Here is a 22,550-nt window from a genome sequence, read left to right as displayed (position 1 = left end):
GCGAGCTATTTGTATCGGTCTTGAGCTTAGAAGATTATTGACTCCTTTGACGAGACCAAGGGTTGGGAGGGGTCTTTGGTCCGGTACACCTCACATGCTAAATTCATTTTATCGAGGTAATGGGCGAGCATTGAGAGTGTCCGCAATCGCAATTGCAGTCGCAGTATCCTCTTAGCTCAGCCGTAACTCAAATTGTGAAATGTGGGCTCCAAAAATGTGGAGATCTTTTAGTCATGTCTCTAAACAACATAGGGGATCACAACGTGTGCAAATATTAAGTTAAGCAGCTCAATCTCCGTTGCCCAAAGAAACAAACCGCTGGCCCGTGAATTCCAAAAGGATTACCTGGTTCTGCATGCATGTTTTAGGCAGTATATTTTCGCATTGAAAGATCGGAATTTTGCAAAGCTCTTTTTTCGCTGATTCGACTGCACCCACATGTAAAGTCGACATCTCGTGGAAGGTCTCGTGGGAGGCCTCGTGGGAGGCCTCGCGGGGCCATAAAAATATAGTTTCACGGCTCAATCAACTGGCCCACCTAGTTACCAGAGACACATTCGACTAGATTCATTATACAGTGGAATGGATTATACATCAACTCTCTGCAGTGTGTGTCGTCAAAATGGCTGTAATTTTTTTCATTTGTTCCTTATGTTTTCCACATGTGTTCAATCAAAAAGCCGAAAACTATGTCTCACGTGCCTTCTCTTTTTGTCCTGGTCTGTCCGTAGCACCAGCAAAGACAGTACATAAGCACATCCAGTTCATACTTTGCAAGACAAGCGACAGGGACGGTTCTACGACGAGTCAATGCTTCTTTTGCTTTCGATTATAAGAAACAACAATTGAAGAAAACGAACAAAAAAAGGCTAACGGCGGAAAAAAAAAAAACCGGAAAAATTGCGCACTCTAAATTATTCACGATGGTTTGGTTTGGCTTTTTTTTCAGCACAGTCCCCAAGGTTCTCCTTGCCACAACTATTAGAGGTTTTCCCCCCACCCCTCCCCCTACTTTCCCATGAAAAACTCAGTATGGGCGCTCCTTCGCTTGTTCTTTGTTCTTAAAGGTATCCAACTTGCCATTGTATATTTCACACCTGCTCAGTTCGACACGTCATCGCAATTGAACCAGCACCACCTCCATTCGCCCTATGGCCGTGTCGTGACTAGGATTCTAAACAAATTGGCGGCTTGGGATGCTGTATATTTTAACGATTTGTTTGTCAATGGCATATCATACGAGCATCAGTTTGTGTTTTGCCCCGCGTGGATCAAGCTTGTTGAAATTTTGGTGCCTTCTCGAGCGTCCTACTACCAAGCGCAGTTGTGGAGCACCTTGATCTCGAACTTATGTCACTTGGCGTCATGCATTATGCTCTATCTAGTGACCACGGATGTCTTTAGAAATGATAAAGTGATTGCACACCGAGTCGCGTTGATGATGATCATCTCTCCAGCGGGCATCTTTTTGACGGCCAACTATTCTGAGAATTTAAGCAACTTGCTCACCATAACGGCGATTTACTGTTACTACCTTTCAATGGATTTTCAAGATATTCGCACGAGGTCCAACCAGTCGATAAAAAGCGTTGCTTTGTATATCATGAGTGGAGTGTTAATAGCATTGAACTACACAGTGCGAGCGAATGGGTTGTTGATGGGCGTGATTTACGTGTTTGATCTATACCATTTCCTCATCTTGGACTCGAATTTTTCAGAAAGCCTTGTTACGATCTTCACTGGGTCCTTGCTTGCTGCAACTTTACTTGCTCAGAACATGTATCACTATTTCTTGTTCTGCCCACAACGACAAGGGTGGTGCAACCACACCGTGCCGAGCTTGTTTCGGTTTGCTCAATCTCATTACTGGAACAATGGGTTTCTCGCCTACTGGTCGCGCAACAACATTCCAAACTTCCTACTAGCTGGACCCGTGATTGCTTGGAATATCTTTTCCATCAAGCAAATCTACAATATTCTCCCCCAGTATAAGAAATTGGCTTCGATTACGGCGATCAATTTCATACTCACCGTTTTAGCCATTTTTTTTTTGAATGTGCAAATCGTCAATAGAGTTACCAGTTTTTCGCCCTTGTTGTACTGGGTGGCCGCTTTAAACTACCAACGCTGGTGGTTCAAATACGTGTTGCTGTATTTGGTGGCCTGGAATCTTCTTCAGACAGGACTTTTTGCAGCTTTCTTACCACCGGCTTGAAATTTCTGTCAACTGTTGCATTATCTTTACGCCTCGTGTCCATGATTAAAAAGTCTAGCCCCACCCCCTTCCCCCCCCCTCTCCCCCTCCCCGCCTATTTTGAGTAGTTGGATCGTGCAATTCTTTTGAAGAGGAGGATGAGAGTGGGAGAAAAAAGGGGAATGGTGGTCCTCGTGGTGGTGGTACATGCTGCCTTCAAACTCAAACGCGCTACCTGCGCAATTCAGAACCGTTTTCGATTCGAATTCTTTTTTTTGACAGGGGTTTTTTTTCCAAATACGGTCATTTGATACGCGATCGATATGTATTCAACTAGTCTTCACTACTACTACTTATATATATAACTTCAAGGTCAGGTCAAGTCTTCCATATCATGTGTCTGCTGCTTTTCATATACACCCAAGAATTCACCACTACCCTTTGGATTATACCATGGTTTCAATCAGTGATTCTCCAACCGATGCTGGGGTTTTGAAAACTTTGCTATCTAACGAGCAGCTTCTTTTGTTTGGTGGAGGGGTGGTTATGCTTTTAGCAGCTTACTTGGCTAGCTCCAAATCAAAGTCAAAGTCACATTCAAGTTCTTATCCAGCCGATACTAAGTCGGGAGCTGCTAGATCGGCCACGGGGTCAGCGTTGGCTGAAAGGAAGTTCGGGCATTGGGAAGCCGACCATGTCTTTAAACTACCAATCCCACCACCGTTTGAAAATTGGGACATGAACAAGACCAAGCCGCAGCCCTATCGTGCTTTTAAACACAAGTATCACGTGACCATGGGTATAAGAAACATGGACTGGGACTCGTGGATTGAATTGGACAATGAGTGGCAATATTACCATGACTTGAAATTGCAGAGATTGCAAGAGAAAGGTGAGAAAGTGCATGCAACCAGTAGCAAAGCCGTTGATGCTTCATGGGAGGTGTTGTATGAGCTATGTGCATACTTGCCCCATAGATATCCTAGTTTGTTCAGTTACGATGACAACAGCCAAGTGTTGAAGATCTTGGCCACGGGTGAGACGTTTGACTTGAAGGATAAAAAGAATTTGGACCCTATTGTCACGGCAGCCAAGTGTATTCAAGATGACATTGCCATTATGGTTGAGGATGAAAACGGCGATTATTCATTAGAGAGTGGATGCGTTGCCCTTGCCGGTTTCTGGCGTATCACCGACAAGTATCAAAGAACCTTGGACGAGATCCACTTGAGTGGCGATGTTCCCCAGTATGCCACCAAGCTCGGACCAGCAATGAGAAAGTTTTTTAGAAGATTAACTGTGAACAATCCCGTTGTGCGTAACAATTATTTCATTCAAACAGACAACAATTTGGACTGGTCGACTTCGATAGGTCCCGAAACGAAACAGGAGGTTGGTTGGTATACTGCCCCTGCCGCCACCGACGTTAACGACTTGTATTTCAGAAGTGAACGGCAAAGTTTGAGAAGGTTGCCCATTTCCGGAGCCCTCGTGTTTACCATTAGAACTTACTTTATGCCCATTACAAAGTTATGTCAAGAGCCCTATGTTCCCCGGAGATTGCTCAATGGTATCAACAGTTGGCAAAGTGATGTTGAAGAATACAAGGGCTACCATAAATTCAAAGATGTGTTGATGCCGTATCTTTTGAAAAAGGCCGAAGAACAAGAGGCGGAGGGACTTAACTTGGACGAGGAACCCGAAGTGTATCCGTTCTAGTAGCCTAATGGTGCGTGTGAAGAAAGAAAGGAAAAAATTTATGACAAAAAGTTTTGGGAAAATAACTTTGAGATGTAGTGAACTCTGTGCTTTCCCCCCTCTTGTAGTTTGTTGCAATCTTATCCACCAATGATCGGGTAGATCATGGTTTAGATCGAATTCAGAACGATCTACACCGTTGCCAGACGCAGACGCAGAAACGTAGGCAACAACAAAAAAAAAACACTAAATGGTATAATAACTTGTACTAAACTATACTAATTACTCAATAACAAATAATAATAATACAAATGAATTGAAATAAGAACCTCTCCTTCACAGTCTCTCATTTTATGTTCTTCCCATGAAAAGGAACATGATTCATGATCCCTTACGATCTTTCACCTCTCAATCTTCTGGCCAATTGGATGTCCTTCTTTTGGATAGTGACTCTCTTGGCGTGGATAGCACACAAGTTGGTGTCCTCGAATAATCCAACCAAGTAAGCTTCAACGGCCTCTTGTAAAGCGCCAATAGCAGAACTCTGGAATCTCAAATCGGTTTTGAAGTCTTGGGCAATTTCACGAACCAATCTTTGGAAAGGCAATTTTCTAATCAACAACTCGGTGGATTTTTGGAAACGTCTAATTTCTCTCAAGGCCACGGTACCTGGCTTATATCTGTGTGGCTTCTTGACACCACCGGTTGAAGGTGCTGACTTTCTAGCTGCTTTGGAAGCCAATTGTTTTCTTGGGGCTTTACCACCAGTAGATTTTCTTGCTGTTTGCTTAGTTCTAGCCATTTTATCGGTTATGCAATAGATCGATAGATAGATAACAAAAACAGAAGAGGAAGGGGAAGGGAAAAAAAAGACGGAATTGGTGATTCTTGAATCTATGGGACACTACAGAGTTTAAATACAAAAAAAGAGAAACTTGTATTTGGTGGTTGGGAAAAAATATACCGAACCACTGTTTTGATTTTCTGTTTTCTGGATGCGAGAAGATGGGTGGGTGGCGGTGGCGCGGTGGTTGTGAAAAAGAGAATATGTTTAGCTTAGTCGAGCTTATTTTTCTCTCCATTGCGCCAACTCTCTCGAGAGAGAGATAGAGGGCCATGAGTGCAGTTGGGGGCTCGGACTCGATCTTGAGTTGACGTGGGAAGAAGCAGCAGCAGCAGGAGAAGAATCGCGAGACAGCAGTTGCAGCAGCAGATGCGCGCGCGCACTTCTCTCTCCTTCAAAACTTGATTTTTTGCGTTCCGCACCTGTCGGACTGAAAATTACACATCCGACTGAGAATGGTAGCGTCGAGGGACTCCCACCGCGTTCCTTTCGCAGTTGCAACAGCAGCAGCAGCAGCAACAGAGCTGTGCGTGTTTCGCTTTGCAAGTACCAAAAAGACACACTTTTTTTTTTTATTTTGCCCGTCTTATAGGGGAGCTGAGAAGGCAATCTTTCAGCAAAGGCAGAGGTCACTCGGTTGATATTTTTTTACTTGTCGTTGTTTTTGTTGGCTGAGCTTGTGGCTGTTGGCGTCATCTTTTCATCGCGACAGAAGAACCAGTTTTTGGCCCCCCCCCCCTCTCTCTCTTGCGCTACTACTACTGTACACCACTACTTACGTGCACCACTGTAGATGTCTTCTCTCTTCATTCTCCCTGCCGCCTTTGCTTTCACGGGGGGGAAAGCTGGAGACGGGGCTCGCCTTTCAACTTTCGTCCGTGGAATTCCCCCCTGCCTCGCCTTTCCTTTGTTCGCCCGTGAGGACCTTACTCCCTCTTGCCCCATCTCTCTCGCGCTTATGGCCACCAACTAAAAAATTAAATTCTCTCGTCCTCTCCGTCTCCCCCCCTCCCTTCTTGCTGCTGGCGTCACTGCCACTGGCTGTTGTTGTTGTTGTTGTTGTCTTTTTCTCCCTCTCATCGTCCAATCTTCAATTTCAAAATTCGCTTCATATTTATATAGAGCCATTTCCCAACTCGTACACTTCACGCTCTCCTCTACTTCTTCTTCTCTCTTTTTTTTGGTTTTCTCCTTTTTCCCATACACACTTGCTTTTCTCACATCATATACTTTATTGTATATACTCATTTTCCCACACACAAGCAACAAACACATATCAAATATCCATAAACAATGTCTGGTAGAGGTAAAGGTGGAAAAGGTTTAGGAAAAGGTGGTGCCAAGAGACACAGAAAGATCTTGAGAGACAACATCCAGGGTATCACGAAACCAGCCATTAGAAGATTGGCCAGAAGAGGTGGTGTCAAGCGTATCTCGGCTTTGATCTACGAGGAAATCAGGGTTGTCTTGAAACAGTTTTTGGAAAACGTCATTAGAGATGCTGTCACCTATACCGAGCACGCCAAGAGGAAGACTGTCACTTCGTTGGATGTCGTGTATGCTTTAAAGAGACAAGGTAGAACCTTGTACGGTTTTGGTGGTTAAAGTATTTAAAGGAGAAAAACTGGTTGTTTACTGCTACTATTATTGCTTTTCTTAGGTCTTTTCAGTTCTTAGCTTGATGTATAGTATTAATTTTTACGATATAAACAAAGGTATTTTCTCTTTTTGATGTATTGAGTTTTCTGTGTCTAAGCATGGATTTTGCCATTGTACGTGGGAGGGTTTTTTGGAGTTGAGGCTGGTGGTGGTTCGTGAAAACCTGGCTGTCAAAAAACTTCAACAGAAAAAAAAAAAAGCGGTGATGTCGTAATTCAATGACTTTTTTTTGTTTTTGTTTTTTCGAGCGACATGTTCACCAGGTTCCCGTACGGTAAACAGAGCATTAGCCAAAACCAACCTTACTTGGCCCGGGCTGGGTTAATTGGATGAACATAGTAACAAAGCAAGAATAAACTAAAGCAGGAGACGAACTATAAGGATGAAAAACCTATACAAGGTCCAGACTACTCGATTCAGCAATAACAACCCGATCTCCAAGGTCGCCATGCTCAAGCACTTTCAAATCCACTTCGCCTTTCAACACCCCTTCCTCTTTGCACAATTCCAAGATATACTTGAGCTCCTCAGTTGAGAATTGGCTATCGAGGGGGATTTTGCCCCGAGGTATCTCAAAGCCATCTTGATCTCGCTCGGGCTGGCTCGTGCCGTTGTTTTTCCTATCCATCTGCTGTTTAATATCGTTCAAAGTAGCTTCTCTAACCAGTTGTGGGTCCGCGACATTGGGCTCCGGTGGTGGGATGGGATGTTTCTCTATCAATTGCTCCAATTTCTCTCGTGCTGATTCTTCCACCGAGGGAGATCTAGGCCTGTGTTCTTCGGGCTGGGTAAATATTTCAACCTTCTCTATACTCATGATGACACTATTTGACTGTTTTTCTCTTTTTGATATGAAATGGATCTTCTAGCCTTTCTTAATGACTGCTTCACAACTTATATGACTGGTTTCACCCATCGAGTGTGGGGTATTGTCAACTTTTATATTTCCCCTCAAACAAATTAAAAAAAAAAAAATTTAAAACCGTGCGCCCCAACCTCAAGGTTTAGAATCGATTAAGCTCGGTCAGTTGCTTTTCTTTAAAAGAAAACTCACCGGGCTGTATCCTCATACATTTCTTGTTCAGTTCTCATAACATCCGTTATGCGTGTAAAGCGTAGCTTATCCTAGCGTGCAGTGAAAAAAAGAGAGAGAAAGAGGAAGTGGCGATGACGTAAGATGCAAATCGTAAAAACAATAGAATGTGTTTTGTGGGTCGTGTCTGAGGTCTCAAAAAAGAAAAGGCCGTGTCAAGAGGCCACCGGCTCAAGAGAAAACAAAAATGCTTAAACATCCGGAGCTTGGTTCGTGAGCCGGAAATTTGCAAGGTGTTGCAAGTGTTGCAAGTGTTGGAAGCGAGACTGTTCACGAATAATGAAAGAAAGGTGGTGGGGCGGATTGCATGTATTTGGAATACTATATCAGGGACTTCAACTCCGTCGCCAACTCAACTCAACAGCTCACATTTTCTAGCTCCTAATCCTTCTTCTCGTCGTCTTCTTTCTCCGCAATCTTTCTTACTCCATTCAAGAAATTCTCAATTCCCTCGCCTTGATAATCGTATTTCAAACTTTGCGCCAATAGGTAACCAGCGCCGTCTCCTGACGCCAACAGGTGGCTCAACTTTTGTTCGCATTGTTGGAAAAACCCGCTTCTAACAATATTGTTGATGATTGAGTCCTTAGTGGGGTTCTGCGCCTCGGTAGCAGGCAAAAATTCACCATACATCTGTTTCAATTCCTGTAAACTCAACTTCAGCAAATGTGCTTCGATTGTCGGGATATCCAACACCGAGGAAATCGAGCTGATTGGAAGCTTGATCTGTGTGCTTTCCGGTTGACTTGCAACTCTATCGCGAACAACTTCATCGCTACATTCAAAAAAATATTAGTTAGCAAAATTGAATTTTAAAACACACACACACACACATTCAAAATTGTACATTATAGTCACATAAAACGAAAGAAAAAAAAAGGGTACTTACGATGCCTTGACGGGTTCGTCAACTTCGATATCATCATTGTGCTTCAGTTGCTCTTGCCCGTGTTCTTCTTCTTCGTCGTCCTCGTCGTCGTTGGCGGTAACCAACTCCGATATTTGCTGAATCAATTTATTATCCTTGTCGGTAAACTTGTTCAAATTGTCAATGTCTCCAACATCCTGCAACCAGTAAAGATACTTGGCCCCACTGCTCATAAAGGTGAATGCGAATACTCTTCCCGTATTGCATGACTTTATAATCTTGATAGTGACGTCGCCTGGAATCAACAATAGTTCATCTTTTTCTATTGGTGTGCTGCCATTAAGAGCAGACCCATCCATATTAGACGAGCTGGCCTGGTTGAGCTGTTGAGTTTGATCTTGTTTGGGCGTCCAGGTGAAATCTAGAAAGTCTGGTTCTTCTGCACTGGGTTTGATCGATATCACTCCCTTGTAGGGTAAAGGTGTGCATCGGTTTGTTTCTTCGTCGTATTGTATTTTGCCAGCGTGGAACTTTAATGATTTTGATGGTGCCATGACTTGGATTTTCTTTTTTTTTTTCTTTTTTTTGGCTTACGTGTGTTTCCCTTGTGAGATGTAGATTGAATAAATAGAAAAACAGGAAAGAAGACAAGATCTTGTTCAGTGTTGTTGTTGCTGCTGGCTGACTTTTGGAAAACTTCTGTCGACCGTTTGCGCCTCCTGTTGGAGAAGGTCGAATTTTTGTCTGGTGATGGAAATATATATCGCGATTTGTATTTCATGCACTACTGCCACACCCACTGCTACTGCCACTGCTACTAATCTCTCCACAACACTTCCCGCTTCAACTTTATTTTCAAGAATCCAACAAGGCTTGAACGATCAAGATCAACGAAATTTTTTTTTTTTTTTGTCAAATAGATAGAGTTAGAGTCTGCCTCAGCATAGATGTCCTTCCCTCCAGAAGATATACTGGTAACAGTACTGAAAATAGCTGAAATCCTAAGATCTCGAAACCAAACACTAGCAATCTCAGAAGCAGCATGTGGTGGACTAATCTCAGCATACATTGTATCTGTTCCGGGAGCATCAGATTTCTATATTGGTGGTAAGCTTCTTTACTCACTCAAGCAGAGACTTAAACTATCGGGCTGGTCACAGGATGAAATTGCCAATTACATGGGACCAAGTGAAGAAGTCGCTTTAAAATTGGCAAGAACTGCCAAGTACGAATTGGGATCGACATTTGTCCTATCTGAAACTGGGTTTGCTGGACCTACTATGGATCTACATTTGAATGATGATGATGATGGCAATGATGAAGAACAGGTGCGAGACACTCGTCCGAGCCTAGTAGGTCACGTGTTTATTGGATTCACGGGTCCCCGTGGAGATTCTTCAACTAGTGTTGAAACAGGCATACACAATCGTGCTCAGAATATGAGCCAATTCGCCAAGTTTGCGCTAGAGTTTTTACTTGATCAGTTGCAAAAAGACGAAGTTGTCAATGAGCATGGCCATGGGCAATCCACTCAAACTGCCCCCCTTGAGGCAAGGCTAGTTAGTGACGATGCGCGGTAAAAAAAAAAAAAAAAAAAAAAAAAATGTATTTGTAAATATAAAATGAATAGGACTCGACAGCCAGACTCAATTTGTATAAAAGTCAATTGCAACAAAATCCTGCCGTCATCGATAGGTACTTGTTTTGTTGTCAGAATTGTGTGTAAGATTATGGCAAAGTGCAATGGTATAGTAAGCGGAAGACGAAGGAAAAGGTTTAGTTTGCAACCAAATTGCTACAATGTGAGCAGTGTTTTTGACCTTTTGTATTTTTCGAATAGTGGACTTTGCAGAGAAATTCACACCAAATTATTTGAAACCAGAAATCCATTGAACATCTCTCAACAATTCTTTCAAAATGACCAACCCACCTCAATTTCTCTTGTAAGAACCCAAAAACCGACCTCAACGGTAACCACAAGAGAGACAACAACCGACAGCATATCGATCGTTTTCTAAATTACATTACTCGGAATTGAAAAAATGTCCTACCAAACCTACCCACCACAATTGCACCACACAAAAAAAAATTCTGAGAGCAATGCATAGCTCTCTGATACCAACTATTGACTCGAAGTAACCCTTCAACACTCTTCTTTACCATCTAGAAAAAATCTGGCAGTTGGGTGGTTGTCTCCCATTCGAACACAAACACGTGACATTCACGTGCCTGCGTGAAATATGACGCGACAGTGTTTCAGAAAATTTTTAAATAAAAGAAAAAAAAAAAAAAAACAAATCGAGAGACTTTCAGAGCATTTAAAGCGTGAAGGAGAAAAAGTCAATTGTTATACAAAACACATAACATAACACCGTTTTTTGCTGACACCACCACTACCATTGCCCAACAGCCAGCATCAACATTACCACTGATCAATTGTCATTCATTCTAGAGCCATATTGTGTTTTTTTTTTGAGATTTAGGAGATTACTTGTTAAGTTTCAACTCCATACAGCCAGGGAAAAATCGTTACTCGGAAATCAAGCACTCAAGGTTACCAGATTTTCGAGACACACGACTGCGTACGATTAAAAGTTGACACCAAGTGTTTTTTTTTTTTTTTTTTTTGGAGACTATCGAGATAATAAGTCATGGCTACTGGTACGTATACTTATGCATATACATATATATATATATAGATATACAGCGACCTGGAAAAGAGGTTAGATTGGCGACAAGTTTTACTAACTAACAACTTTATGACTTCAGTTGTGGATCACAATAAGCCCTATTCGGCATCTTCGCCACCTCAAGATATCAAAATAATCAAGAAAGTTTTAAACGGCTATGTTGGGTTTGCAAACTTACCCAAGCAATGGCACAGAAAGTCGTTGAGGAGAGGCTTTTCGTTGAACATTATGGCGATTGGAGAAAGCGGGTTGGGCAAAGCCACATTGATCAATACCCTTTTCAACCGTGAGATCATGAACAGAAGAGGCGGTAAACACGATTACGATTTCGCTGACGACGAAGACGAATCTGACGGAGAGGCAGCAATAGGAGCCGGGGCAGCAGGAGGTGCGCAGAATGGAGATGGCATCAACAGCAATGTCAAGATTAGAACCACTCAAGCCGACATTGAGGAAGATGGAGTCAAGTTGAAAGTTAGTATCATTACCGCTCCTGGATTTGGCGAGTCGATCAACAATCTTGATTCTTGGAAACCGATTGTTGATGAGATCAATAGTCGATTTGACTCTTATTTGGAAGCAGAGTCAAAAATCAACAGATCAGCAATCACTGATAACAGGGTCCATGCGTTCTTGTACTTTATTGAGCCCACTGGCCACTCGTTGAGAAGCTTGGATATCGCCTTGATGAAGCAAGTTCACGAAAAAGTCAACTTGATTCCGATAATTGCCAAGTCCGATACTTTAACCGATGAAGAAATTGTCCAGTTCAAGCATTCTATCTTGGCTGATATCGACAACCAAGGCATCAAGATATTCAAGCCCGCCCAGTTTGAAAACGATGATGATGAAACTATAGCTAACACCAAGCAGATTATCGACAAGTTCCCATTTGCTGTGATTGGATCTACCAAGGAAGTTCAAACCAATGACGGTAGATTGGTTAGAGGAAGAAAATACCCATGGGGCTTGATTGAGGTTGACAATGCCGACCACAATGACTTTGTCAGATTGCGTCAGCTATTAGTTCGCAATTTCCTTGAAGAGTTGAAGGAAACAACGTCAAACAAGTTGTATGAAAACTACAGAACTGAAAAGTTGAAAAAGATGGGCATTGAGCAAGACAACACCGTGTTTAGAGAATTCGACCCATTGGCAAGACAGGAAGAGGAACGAGCACTTCATGAAGCTAAATTAGCCAAGATGGAAGCCGAGATGAAGACGGTTTTCCAGCAAAAAGTTAGTGAAAAGGAAAAGAAGTTACAAAGATCCGAAGCTGATTTATTTGCAAGACACAAGGAAATGAAGGATAAGTTGACCAAACAGATCAAATTGTTGGAAGAGAAGAAGCAGCAATTGGAAAAACAAAAATTGTTACCTCAGGAACCAGCACCTACATCAGCCCCTCAAAAGACGCGTAAAGGCTTCTTACGTTAGTGAGAGTAAGAAAGAAAGAAAAAAAAAAAAAAACAAATAAAAAAAGAAAAAATACCGGGCAGAGAGAAAGAGAGGAAGTAAAGTAAAAATGGAAAGATGAAAAGATGGATGGATGGATGATAATAACGTTTAAGAGAGTGGCAGATGGTGGCAGGGGGGTGGCTGATCCTGGTTGATGGCTGTTGATGTGGGGAGATGTGTTTTGTTAAAATGGTGGTTCTACTTCGTTTTGATCTTGTTTTAAATCTACGGTTACCTTTGAAATTCGTTACTGATTCACTTTTTTTTTTTTTTCCTCAACAAGTATGAATTTTATAGCGAATAAACCTGTTTTTAAATTATACCATTGCGACTGCTACTGCAACCACTATAGGATTGTGGTTGTAGTTGGAGCCTGACTGGAAGAGCTGAAAGTGTGGTTGGGTGGCGATACACGCGTCCGTCGCCCGCAAAACTATCACATGTGACAGACAACAGCGAGGCGAGGGCTTAATTGGTCCTGGGATCACCTGATCTACAGGACTCCCAGCATACGCAAGCCACACAGACAATTTTCTTTTCCCGCTTTCGTTCTTTCTTTGACATGGGGCTGTTGCTAGTGTTGCGTATCTAGCAATCTTTGCGAGGAAAGGAAAGCTGCATGTAAAGAGCAAGTTCTAGAAGAATATCATATGAAGAGAAGTGCCAGGGTGTAGAAAAAAATTACGCCATGGAAAACAAATAGAGATCTACTACCTTCAAATGCCCAGGTGTAAAAAAGGGAGGTGGATATGCAAATTCGGGAATTTCCGTCTACAGGCCTGGACCAATAGCAAAACAAATACAGCTCGGTTCTATATGCTCTATCTGCCTCGAGTCCTTTGCGTTCTCTTGTCATCTCCTTCTGTAATGTATTCGTTGCTGTCGGGAACCACACAAGAACAAGGACCCTAATCTTCTTTTCTGGTTTGTTCTTTGCTGCTGTGTCTTTTTTTCCTTTGGAGACAGAAGGAGAGAACAAGATTGCCATTCTGGTAGTATAAATTTGAGATCACACTAGCCCTATATAGCGCCCCCCCTCATCTTCTATCATCATCTTTATCAAGTACAACAACAACATAAACGATATCTTTGTTGGGGTTCTTTTACTTTGAGTTGCTGATCATAGGTCTGGATAACTCAACTACAAAATCTCCTTCAACGTGAACGCCAAAAGTTCATCACAGCGGAGCAGATAGAGAAATAAAGCAACAAACATGCCAGCCGCAGCATCTTCCGCTCCAACGCCACCAGCTGGTGCAGCTTCAAGCGCAGGCAAGATCCAGTTCGATCAAGAAAAATTGGTCAAGACGGTTCAGACTTTGCAATTTGCGTGGTTTGTCGGCAACTTGCTCACTGTAGTTGGCTTTGTCTTGTACGCGTTGACATATGTGAGTTTCTTGCCCGCCTTCTTCAAGGCGTTGTACAGGCCCTTTTACTTGCTCACGTTGCTTGGCGTGCTTGTTTCCTTTGGCATCTTGATCTTCCAGCTTGTCCAGAAAAACGGCTTTAGGTTCACTTTGATCATCAAGGATGACAACACCCACTACTTGCTACTCGGCGGGTTCTTGTTGTTCCTTCGACCATACGTTATCTTGTCCTTGATTCCATTTTTCGTCTTTTCGTTGTTCCATGTCTTGGCCTACACGAATGGGTACCTCTTGCCCATTTTCGGCTTGCAAAACAGCTTGGCTTCGAAATACATCACGAGCTTTGTCAGCGCCAACAATGCCAAGTCCATCCAAATTGCCAGTGGCATCGAATTGGTCACTTTTGTCTGGCTCCTGTTGAGAATGTTGGCGTTTAGAAAGAGATCCTTGTCGCCCGTCTTGGTCTACTTGGTGTTTTTGAAGAAAAGATACGAGGTGAGCCCCTTCACCAGACACTATTTGAAAAATGTCAAGGACTTGATTGGCGGTGTTGTTAACGACTTGAACCAACCTGTCTTGAAACAAGTCTGGGACCAAGTCTTGTATGCCTTTGCTGTGGTTGACCTGTACAAATTGGTCAACGATTACAATGCTGAAAAAGCTGAATAAATGTCTTTTTTTTTTTTTTTGTTTGTTTCAGTTGATGATGTGGGAATAATTCTAGAATTTTACAAAACAGAGTGGAGACAAGAGAAGTAGAGATAGGTGTGTTTTAGTCTATAGTAGAGATCTTGTAAAAGTAATCAAGACTTCTGCCTTTTTTTTTTTTGAAACAACCATTGAGTGCAGTTGGGGGTTTAAAGGGTTGTTGAGAAAGGGCAGTGAAATCTTTCCAAATTTCAAAAATGCACGCGCAATGTTTCAACGGGTTACCACCAGCTCCCTCACCAGTACCAGTGCCAGTACCAGTACTAGCACCACCACCACCATCAAGCGCAATCCCTAGGAGGACTTACTCTTTCGCTATACAAAAAAACATGAATGCGCGACCGAAACGTCTACTAGGATCACACAAATATGCATTCCACATACTTCTCCTACTAGGAGGCCTTCTTGTCCTTCTCACCTCATTATCATACACCTCAACCTTGAATGGTCCCGACAAGTCGACGTGCAGAGTAGTCTGGATGTACCCGGCATTTGCCCGGCTCAAGTCCTTTGACGAGTCGCATACGCCCTACGCGAAGAAATACTCGCTTTATCTATATCGCGAACAAGGCAAGGACAAAATGCCCCACCATGATAATGGTGGAGATGGCGGAGATATTGGCTTGGAGGGCATGCCCGTCTTGTTCATCCCCGGCAACGCGGGCAGTTTCAAACAGGGCCGCTCGATAGCAGCACGCACCGCCGAGCTAATGAGCCAAGATGCATCATCGAGGCGGGGACTCGATTTCTTCACGGCGGATTTCAACGAGGACTTTACGGCGTTCCACGGACGCACGATGTTGGACCAAGCTGAATTCAGCAACGAGGCCATCAAGTATATCCTTGCGCTCTATGCACAATCAAAACATCAACCGCCCCCATCGCATGTTTATATCGTGGGCCATTCCATGGGTGGGATCGTGGCGCGCATCATGATGACGTTGCCTAATTACCAACATGGTTCAATTGAGACGATTGTGACTTTAAGCTCGCCGCATTCGACGTCGCCGTTGACGTTCGATGGCGACTTGATCAAGGTTTACGATGCCGTGAATAAGTTCTGGCAATTGGGATTCAAGCCGGATGAAGATGCAGGGGGTGATGGTGACGATGAGGTGGTTTCGCGAGTCGCGCGCGAGAGGTTGCGTGACGTAGTGGTGATTTCGTTAACTGGTGGCGCGCTAGATTCAACGTTACCGGCGGACTACACTACCCTCGCGGGCGTGGTGCCGGAATCCAATGGATTCACTTCGTTTTCCACTGGTATGCCACTAGTGTGGACCCCCATTGATCATTTGGCTGTGGTATGGTGTCAACAGTTGCGAACGAGGATCGCGAAGGCATTGTTGGAGGTGGTTAATTTGGACCCAAAACAGGACAAGTGGCTAGTTCAGCGGATGGAGGTTTTCAAGCGTTATTTCTTGAGCGGGTTTGAACCGTATGCTCAATTGGAGCAGCAGCAGCAGCAACAACAAGAACAACAACAACAGCTGGATCTGGTTGAGATGGAGTTGGAGTTGGAGGGTCAAGAAGTGAGGGAACTTGAAATTAATAAGCGATATACAAAGGGGGAACTTTCGAGTGGTAGTCGTCTGGTTTTCAAGTTGAACCGGGACGATGATTTGCATTTCACGTTGTTGTCTTCCGTGCCACTCGATGACGCAGTTTCAGTTTACTTGTGTGCCTTGAGTGAGGTTGGAAATAATAAAGGTAACCTTTTATGTTCATCGGTGAAGCAGAGAGAGACCACTATACCTAGATTCACCAAGGACGTAACTGAAGTTGCCGACTCATCATACGATGGAGAGAAAACACCATTCTACAATTTGGAGCTCGACTCAAAGCTTCTTAAAAAATACGACTATGTTATAATAGAGGGCAGCACTGAGCCCATGGAGTTCTTTACGGCTCAACTAACTACAAACAAGGTGAGTTATAAAGTACCGGGAAACACATTCACTCTTGTCACCAAGGGAAACTCGATCGATTTACCTTCTAATCGTCCCATCATGACTGATGTCAGAGTACCGCAAGCATGGAACAGTTTGTTTGTCTACAAAGTTGCATTTAAAGGTTTGCTTCACGGTGCCAATTTCAACACCTTCATCAGGCAATACACCGCCAGCCCCTTTGAAACCAAGTGGCATGTAAATTTCAACGAGCCGTTAGCGTTGACCATGCACGGGATCGCGCCGTTTGTTCCATACAGTGTCCATTCCGACTATTCACTAAACTTGCAACTATGGTCAGATGACGTAGGGGAGCAAGACAAAGACGGCCATCTCAAAGTGACGGTTCTGGTTGATTTTTTGGCTAGTTTGAAATTGTTGATCTTGCGTTACAGATTGACCCTTGTTGCATTCAACGTGGCCTTGATTGCACTTGTCATATGTGTTCAATTGGGGTCAAGTTTTGACAAATTCCCCAGTTTCTTGCAGACTTTAGCACGATTGAACCAGAGATGGTGGTTGGTGATCTTGGTGGTTTTAGTTGCAGTTAACCCGATACTCCATATACCTTTTGTCAAGCATATTGTGTTGTTGATCAACCCTGCTGCGTTCCATACCGGCCGGGACGATTCTGCCATCATGACCAGCGGTGCATCTCCATTTAATGTAAATTTGTTGTATGTGGGGCTCAAGGAAAACCTTACCGTGGTTGGGGTCATACTATACTTGATTTCCAATTTCATCGTGGCGATGACTTATATTGCAATCTTGGCAGTGGTATACATTGTCAATTTTGTTATAAGCTCGTTACCATTCTCCTCGAAAAAGACAACAAGACTAGGAACAAGAGTATCCAAATCGTCAATTTATTTATTCACCAAGATCCAATTTGTTGCCACTGCAGCCACACTTTTACTTATCCCAATCTACCTCCCCTATCAAATAGTCTATCTCGTGTGCTGTTTCATTCAAGTGATAAACAGCATAAAAGCATATCCTCGTCCCACCACCAACAACCACCATTTGTTCCACTTTCAAATCTCGTGGTTGTTGCTCATGCTATGGATCCTACCGATAAACATCCCCATCTTGGTTGTGTTTATCCATAATCTTGCAGTCGACTGGAAGACTCCATTCAGCTCGCACCATAATCTACTATCCGTCGTGGCCATCTTAGCCGTGGTTAAACTCAATAGTGGATTGCACGATGTTGATAAACTCGGTGATTATCCCATGTTGCGTCGAGTGTTGCAGTTGGCGTTGAGTTATATCGTGATGTTTGCGTTGCTTTATGGGAGCCGATACACTTTTTTCATTCATCATTTGTTTAATATGTTGAGTTGTCTTGTGTTTGCTTGGTTGTATTTGGGAGACACTAAGCAAGGTGAAGGTGCCAGCGACAGTGACGTTGAAAAATGAGCCGGTGGTTGGCTGCTGCAAGAATTAGAACAGGATAGTAAACTAGAAGTAAAAGCAAAAGATGGTAGAATAGTAGGTACTCTCAGATACAAAGAGGATGCTGCAAACGCGGTCAAAGTGGTAAAGATGTTCAAGAAGACGCTGCAAACGCGGTCAAAGCTATAATTCAAAGAAACCAGATGATGTATTCATTAATAATATACATAAATAACTAAAATTGAAAAGAGATATCAATTAGCTAGATAATAAGAAGTGAAAGGAAACAAGATGATCAAACCAGTTCAAGTACAAAGTTTTTGTTGTTGTTGTTGTTGTTTAGTTGGTGGCTGACGAGTATTTGGTGACAGCTCTAGTACCTTCAGAAACAGCGTGCTTGGCCAATTCACCGGGCAAGATCAATCTAACAGCAGTCTGGACCTCTCTAGCGCTGATGGTGGACTTCTTGTTGTAAGCAGCCAATTTCGAAGCTTCACCAGCAATTCTCTCAAAGATGTCGTTGACAAACGAGTTCATAATCGACATGGCCTTTTGGGAGATACCGGTGTCTGGATGCGTTTGCTTCAAAACCTTGTAGATATACGAGGAGTAAGTCTCTTTTCTAGCCTTGGATCTCTTTTTACCACCTTCAGACGAAGAAGCAGTCTTCTTAGCGGCGGGTTTCTTCTCAGCTGGAGCTTTTGTAGCGGGTTTCTTTTCTGCTTTTGGAGCCATGGTGGATATCGACGAGTTCTAAAGTAAAGGGGGGAGATGTGATTGGGAAGGGTGATGAAGGAAAAGGTGAAAAAGGGAAAAGGAAAAGATGTAACGCAGAGGATCGTTTGTAGCTTGGAAAGAGGTGATTATTTATATTTTTCCAGTGGCCTTTCAGACCAGAGCGAGAGAGTGGGAATACAGTCGCGGTGTGTGTGGGAGAGGCCTCCCTCAAGACGAGGATGTTGTGAGTTTGCCCTCGAGGCAGCAGTATGCACTACTCAGTCGCCTACTCCCTAACCCAGTCACTTACTCCCTAACTCGCTTCAAGTGCTGCTTCAGGTGGGTGTCGATGAGCCAGTGGCTAGAGCTGCAAAGTGTTGTGCGTATTCCTTCTTGTTATTGTTGTTGTTGTTGTTGCCGTTCTCTGCAAAGATAACGCGACTCACCCACCGCCGCCAGTGCCAGTGGCTCAGGGGGGAGTGGGAGCCGGCGGTAGTCCTTGTTTTTTTTTTGTTTCTCTCGTGACTGCTGGCTCTTCTGTTGTGCGTAACTTTCAGTCCGAGGTGCGCAACTGTCAGTCTCCCACGCAGCAGAAGAGAGAACGAGAGAGAGTGGCAAACGCGCACACTCACTTTGAAACAAACTCAACAGACGCATACACGTACCACACACAAGCACAGGAACAAGAACAGGAACAAGTAGACCGCGTTGGATGCTGAGACTTCTTCAGATGAACAACGGGAGGAGAAGCAGCAGAGGAGGAGGAGGAGGAGAGTAGTCGTGTAACTTTGCGCTCTCTCTCCTTCGTCACCTCTCTTCTCTTGGACTGAAATCAAAACAAGTCCCATGCCTTATGGCCCTTGGCTCAGCCAACCACGTGACTGTTGCCTCTCTCACGCTCTCTCACGTTGTGGCACTGGGTAACTGACTGGCTTAACTTGACTGTTTGGGTGGCTGTTGAAGGGAGAAGGAGAGTCGAAACGCGAGACAAGGAGATTTATATAAAATCAATAGATTCCCTAGTCTTTCATTCCCATCAGCTTCTTCTTCTTCTTCTTCTTCTTCTTTCTTATACTTTTTCCAAGAGCAACTTTTGGTTCATATACACATATATCAAACAAACACATCACACAGAAATGTCAGGAGGTAAAGGAAAAGCCGGTTCCACCGAAAAAGCATCGACTTCGAGATCAGCCAAGGCTGGTTTGACCTTCCCAGTTGGTAGAGTCCACAGATTGTTGAGAAAGGGAAACTACGCTCAAAGAATCGGTTCCGGTGCGCCAGTCTACTTGACCTCGGTCTTGGAGTACTTGGCTGCTGAAATCTTGGAGTTGGCCGGTAACGCTGCTAGAGACAACAAGAAGTCGAGAATCATCCCAAGACACTTGCAGTTGGCCATCAGAAACGATGAAGAGTTGAACAAATTGTTGGGCCACGTCACGATTGCCCAAGGTGGTGTCTTGCCAAACATCCACCAATCGTTATTACCTGCCAAGAAGGCAAAGACCGGTGCTTCGCAAGAATTGTAAATGATGAGATTTTTTTTTCTCGAAATGCTGTATTTTTGTTTCTTTGTGACAAACAAACCAACCCTTGTTTAATTCTTTTATAAATCTTTGGTTCATTTGGTGATGAATCGGTGTATACTATTTAATTGAAAACTTTTAACTGCCACTGGAAAACCTACTAACTGTCGTCTCGCTTTCGTTGTGCTCTTGGTTATCGATTGGTGTGGGTCTCTGGCGTTAATCCGACGTGCTAGAAAAAAAAAAAAGAAGGAATCAAAAGTGGGAAATGAAAGATTTCAGTTTCCACCACATCCAACTCCAGCAGTTATGGAAAAGTTTTCAACATGGAGAGACAAGGGCACGGGTATATCCCCATTCATGCCGCAGCAATTCCCGATATACCAGAAAAACAGAGGCAATCTCCTTAATCGAGTCGTCTTGATACTCGTGCGCATCCCCATCTTGATTGTAAAATTGCCATTATTCATCATTGCATCGGTACTTTACAGCATCACGGGCTTGCAATTCCTCTTGAACTTCATATTCATCTTTTTATTTGGCTTTAACCCCGTGGAATTTTCAGTTGATGGAGTCAAGAAATCTCAGGTACAACAACTACAACCTTTTACCCCGCGCAAAAATGACATTATCGTGACTAATTACACCTCGCCCTTGGACGGATACTTCATGAGTTTACTCGCACATTCTTCAAATATCGTGATCTTGGTGCCTGATCCCCTGGGGATATTGTATAAATACAACCCCTGGAGTCTAGTTAATCATGCGTTTGGTCAAGTGCGAGGAGAAGCAGTGCAAGACTTGTCTAAATTGCACAACAAGATTGTCTTTCTTTTACTAGAGGGCACCACCTCGAACAACACCGCGATTCTCCCGTTTATTAAACTAGATCCCAAGTACGATTTCAAAGAGTTTAGATGCAAGTCCTTGGTGATGAGGTTGTACCCGCAGTATTTCACTCTTCCCGTTGCAAATATCAGCTCGAGCTATTATTTATTTGAATTATTGACCGATTTCACGAGAAAGAATGTTCGGTGCAAAATATATGATTTCGGCGCTAGTGAACAATTGCACTTGGCTAGAATTCGAAAGTCGTTTGAGTTGGGTTCCTTGAGTAGCGTCGAGTTGAGCATCGATGCTAAACAGCGGTTCATTAGTTACTACTTCCAATCGCATGACGTAAGGAAATGAACGTTTTTCCAGATAGAGATGGCAAAATTTATGAAAAAAAAAACAATGTAGTAAGCTTTTTTCACGGCACAGGTATCAGTGGGCTTGGATCAACTTGATGAAGCTAGCCTTTCCCTCTTTGCATCTCTAGACGGCGTTCGCGATTCATTGCCCACACGAGAGCTAGACCTTCCTCTTTTCCAAGATTCTCGAGATGGAGTCTGCAACTCGGCCTGGTGCGACGACTCGGAAGTTTCGCTTCTGCCTCTAGACGGGGTCCGCAGCTCGCTGTTGCGTGGTTTATGTTTTGAGCTGCGATGCGACGACCTTTGTTTGCGATGCGACGACTTGTGCTTGCCATGTCGATCGTTCTTGTTGTTGATGAACAGCGCCATAGGATCCGCAAATTCGTCGTCCTCATTGTCATGTTCTTTCTCCTCCTTCGGTGGCTCCTCTTTCTTATCCTCGATTAACTTGACCGTCTCATTTTCAATCAACGCAGCAGGTTCAGCCACGTCCTTACTGCCCCTCATTTCCCGCTCCACGGCTTGATAATCAATCAAGAAATCGTCTTCCTTTTCACCATAGTGCAACTTGTAATACGTATGATCCACACTCAACATTCTCGAACCTACCCCACTGGCCCCATTTCCTCCATTTTCTCCATTCTTTTGGCCAAGCTCGTCACCATCAGCACCAAGTTTAATGCCATTGAAATTGTCAATCGCCAAGATGCAGCTTTTGAAATTAGCATACTTCAAAAATGCAAATCCCCGATGCTTACCCGTGTCTCTATCCCGCACAAGATTCAAGTGCGTTGGTACCCCATACTGGCTAAATATAGCTATGATCTGATGCGCTTGCATCGCGAATGGGATATTGCCGATATAGATGTAATTTGTATCGCGGTAGTCGTAATGCCATGATGATTTATACGTGGTTGCGTTTGATGCTAGTTCTTTCTGGTTTATCTGGTTGATTTGCTTGATTTTGTTCATTGAAACAAGAAACAAGAATGAGAAATATGAAAGTGAACTGGCCTCAATGTTGAAACCTTGATATGGATTCTGGTTCTAGTCGTGGTGGCTCGGTGGGTGTGGGTGGAGTTTGGTATTTTTCGAATTACACAAAGTTGAGCGTTTACGGTGTAGAGATGAGGTTCGTTACAGTATGCTTTTTTTTTTCCACCAGATTTCAATCCTTCAACATAGCTC

The 22,550-nt window shown here is 43.5% G+C and overlaps 14 protein-coding genes across 14 annotated transcripts; 9 read left to right on the top strand and 5 right to left on the bottom strand. All coding sequences in view use genetic code 12, as the record gives it.

Moving 5' to 3' along the window:
• Positions 1-1,018: 1,018 nt before the first annotated feature.
• LODBEIA_P27410 (uncharacterized protein) lies at positions 1,019-2,215 on the top strand (the record flags this gene model as incomplete). The annotated part of the gene is made up of 1 exon (XM_066972774.1): positions 1,019-2,215. One exon carries the CDS (start codon positions 1,019-1,021, stop codon positions 2,213-2,215), a length of 1,197 nt encoding a protein of 398 aa, XP_066829679.1.
• Positions 2,216-2,647: 432 nt separating this feature from the next.
• LODBEIA_P27400 (uncharacterized protein) lies at positions 2,648-3,913 on the top strand (the record flags this gene model as incomplete). Its single annotated transcript, XM_066972773.1, has 1 exon — positions 2,648-3,913. One exon carries the CDS (start codon positions 2,648-2,650, stop codon positions 3,911-3,913), a length of 1,266 nt encoding a protein of 421 aa, XP_066829678.1.
• Positions 3,914-4,283: 370 nt separating this feature from the next.
• LODBEIA_P27390 (uncharacterized protein) lies at positions 4,284-4,694 on the bottom strand (the record flags this gene model as incomplete). Its single annotated transcript, XM_066972771.1, has 1 exon — positions 4,284-4,694. The coding sequence occupies one exon, from the start codon at positions 4,692-4,694 to the stop codon at positions 4,284-4,286; it is 411 nt and encodes a 136-aa protein (XP_066829677.1).
• A 1,335-nt stretch (positions 4,695-6,029) lies between these two features.
• LODBEIA_P27380 (uncharacterized protein) lies at positions 6,030-6,341 on the top strand (the record flags this gene model as incomplete). The annotated part of the gene is made up of 1 exon (XM_066972770.1): positions 6,030-6,341. One exon carries the CDS (start codon positions 6,030-6,032, stop codon positions 6,339-6,341), a length of 312 nt encoding a protein of 103 aa, XP_066829676.1.
• A 445-nt stretch (positions 6,342-6,786) lies between these two features.
• On the bottom strand, positions 6,787-7,212 carry LODBEIA_P27370 (uncharacterized protein; the record flags this gene model as incomplete). The annotated part of the gene is made up of 1 exon (XM_066972769.1): positions 6,787-7,212. One exon carries the CDS (start codon positions 7,210-7,212, stop codon positions 6,787-6,789), a length of 426 nt encoding a protein of 141 aa, XP_066829675.1.
• A 657-nt stretch (positions 7,213-7,869) lies between these two features.
• On the bottom strand, positions 7,870-8,910 carry LODBEIA_P27360 (uncharacterized protein; the record flags this gene model as incomplete). The annotated part of the gene is made up of 2 exons (XM_066972768.1): positions 7,870-8,263; positions 8,378-8,910. The coding sequence occupies 2 exons, from the start codon at positions 8,908-8,910 to the stop codon at positions 7,870-7,872; spliced, it is 927 nt and encodes a 308-aa protein (XP_066829674.1).
• Positions 8,911-9,303: 393 nt separating this feature from the next.
• Positions 9,304-9,936, top strand: LODBEIA_P27350 (uncharacterized protein; the record flags this gene model as incomplete). Its single annotated transcript, XM_066972767.1, has 1 exon — positions 9,304-9,936. The coding sequence occupies one exon, from the start codon at positions 9,304-9,306 to the stop codon at positions 9,934-9,936; it is 633 nt and encodes a 210-aa protein (XP_066829673.1).
• A 1,071-nt stretch (positions 9,937-11,007) lies between these two features.
• Positions 11,008-12,483, top strand: LODBEIA_P27340 (uncharacterized protein; the record flags this gene model as incomplete). Its single annotated transcript, XM_066972766.1, has 2 exons — positions 11,008-11,017; positions 11,126-12,483. 2 exons carry the CDS (start codon positions 11,008-11,010, stop codon positions 12,481-12,483), a joined length of 1,368 nt encoding a protein of 455 aa, XP_066829672.1.
• Positions 12,484-13,718: 1,235 nt separating this feature from the next.
• On the top strand, positions 13,719-14,540 carry LODBEIA_P27330 (uncharacterized protein; the record flags this gene model as incomplete). Its single annotated transcript, XM_066972765.1, has 1 exon — positions 13,719-14,540. One exon carries the CDS (start codon positions 13,719-13,721, stop codon positions 14,538-14,540), a length of 822 nt encoding a protein of 273 aa, XP_066829671.1.
• A 236-nt stretch (positions 14,541-14,776) lies between these two features.
• Positions 14,777-17,947, top strand: LODBEIA_P27320 (uncharacterized protein; the record flags this gene model as incomplete). The annotated part of the gene is made up of 1 exon (XM_066972764.1): positions 14,777-17,947. One exon carries the CDS (start codon positions 14,777-14,779, stop codon positions 17,945-17,947), a length of 3,171 nt encoding a protein of 1,056 aa, XP_066829670.1.
• A 315-nt stretch (positions 17,948-18,262) lies between these two features.
• LODBEIA_P27310 (uncharacterized protein) lies at positions 18,263-18,658 on the bottom strand (the record flags this gene model as incomplete). Its single annotated transcript, XM_066972763.1, has 1 exon — positions 18,263-18,658. The coding sequence occupies one exon, from the start codon at positions 18,656-18,658 to the stop codon at positions 18,263-18,265; it is 396 nt and encodes a 131-aa protein (XP_066829669.1).
• Positions 18,659-19,776: 1,118 nt separating this feature from the next.
• On the top strand, positions 19,777-20,169 carry LODBEIA_P27300 (uncharacterized protein; the record flags this gene model as incomplete). Its single annotated transcript, XM_066972762.1, has 1 exon — positions 19,777-20,169. The coding sequence occupies one exon, from the start codon at positions 19,777-19,779 to the stop codon at positions 20,167-20,169; it is 393 nt and encodes a 130-aa protein (XP_066829668.1).
• A 306-nt stretch (positions 20,170-20,475) lies between these two features.
• LODBEIA_P27290 (uncharacterized protein) lies at positions 20,476-21,357 on the top strand (the record flags this gene model as incomplete). The annotated part of the gene is made up of 1 exon (XM_066972760.1): positions 20,476-21,357. The coding sequence occupies one exon, from the start codon at positions 20,476-20,478 to the stop codon at positions 21,355-21,357; it is 882 nt and encodes a 293-aa protein (XP_066829667.1).
• Positions 21,358-21,446: 89 nt separating this feature from the next.
• On the bottom strand, positions 21,447-22,334 carry LODBEIA_P27280 (uncharacterized protein; the record flags this gene model as incomplete). Its single annotated transcript, XM_066972759.1, has 1 exon — positions 21,447-22,334. One exon carries the CDS (start codon positions 22,332-22,334, stop codon positions 21,447-21,449), a length of 888 nt encoding a protein of 295 aa, XP_066829666.1.
• Between the last annotated feature and the right edge of the window lie 216 nt (positions 22,335-22,550).

Source organism: Lodderomyces beijingensis, assembly GCF_963989305.1.
Source record: "Lodderomyces beijingensis strain CBS 14171 genome assembly, chromosome: 3".
Taxonomy (NCBI): Eukaryota; Fungi; Ascomycota; class Pichiomycetes; order Serinales; family Debaryomycetaceae; genus Lodderomyces; species Lodderomyces beijingensis.
The sequence above is the reverse complement of the archived record's forward strand: the minus strand, read 5'-3'. Positions and strand labels throughout refer to the sequence as shown.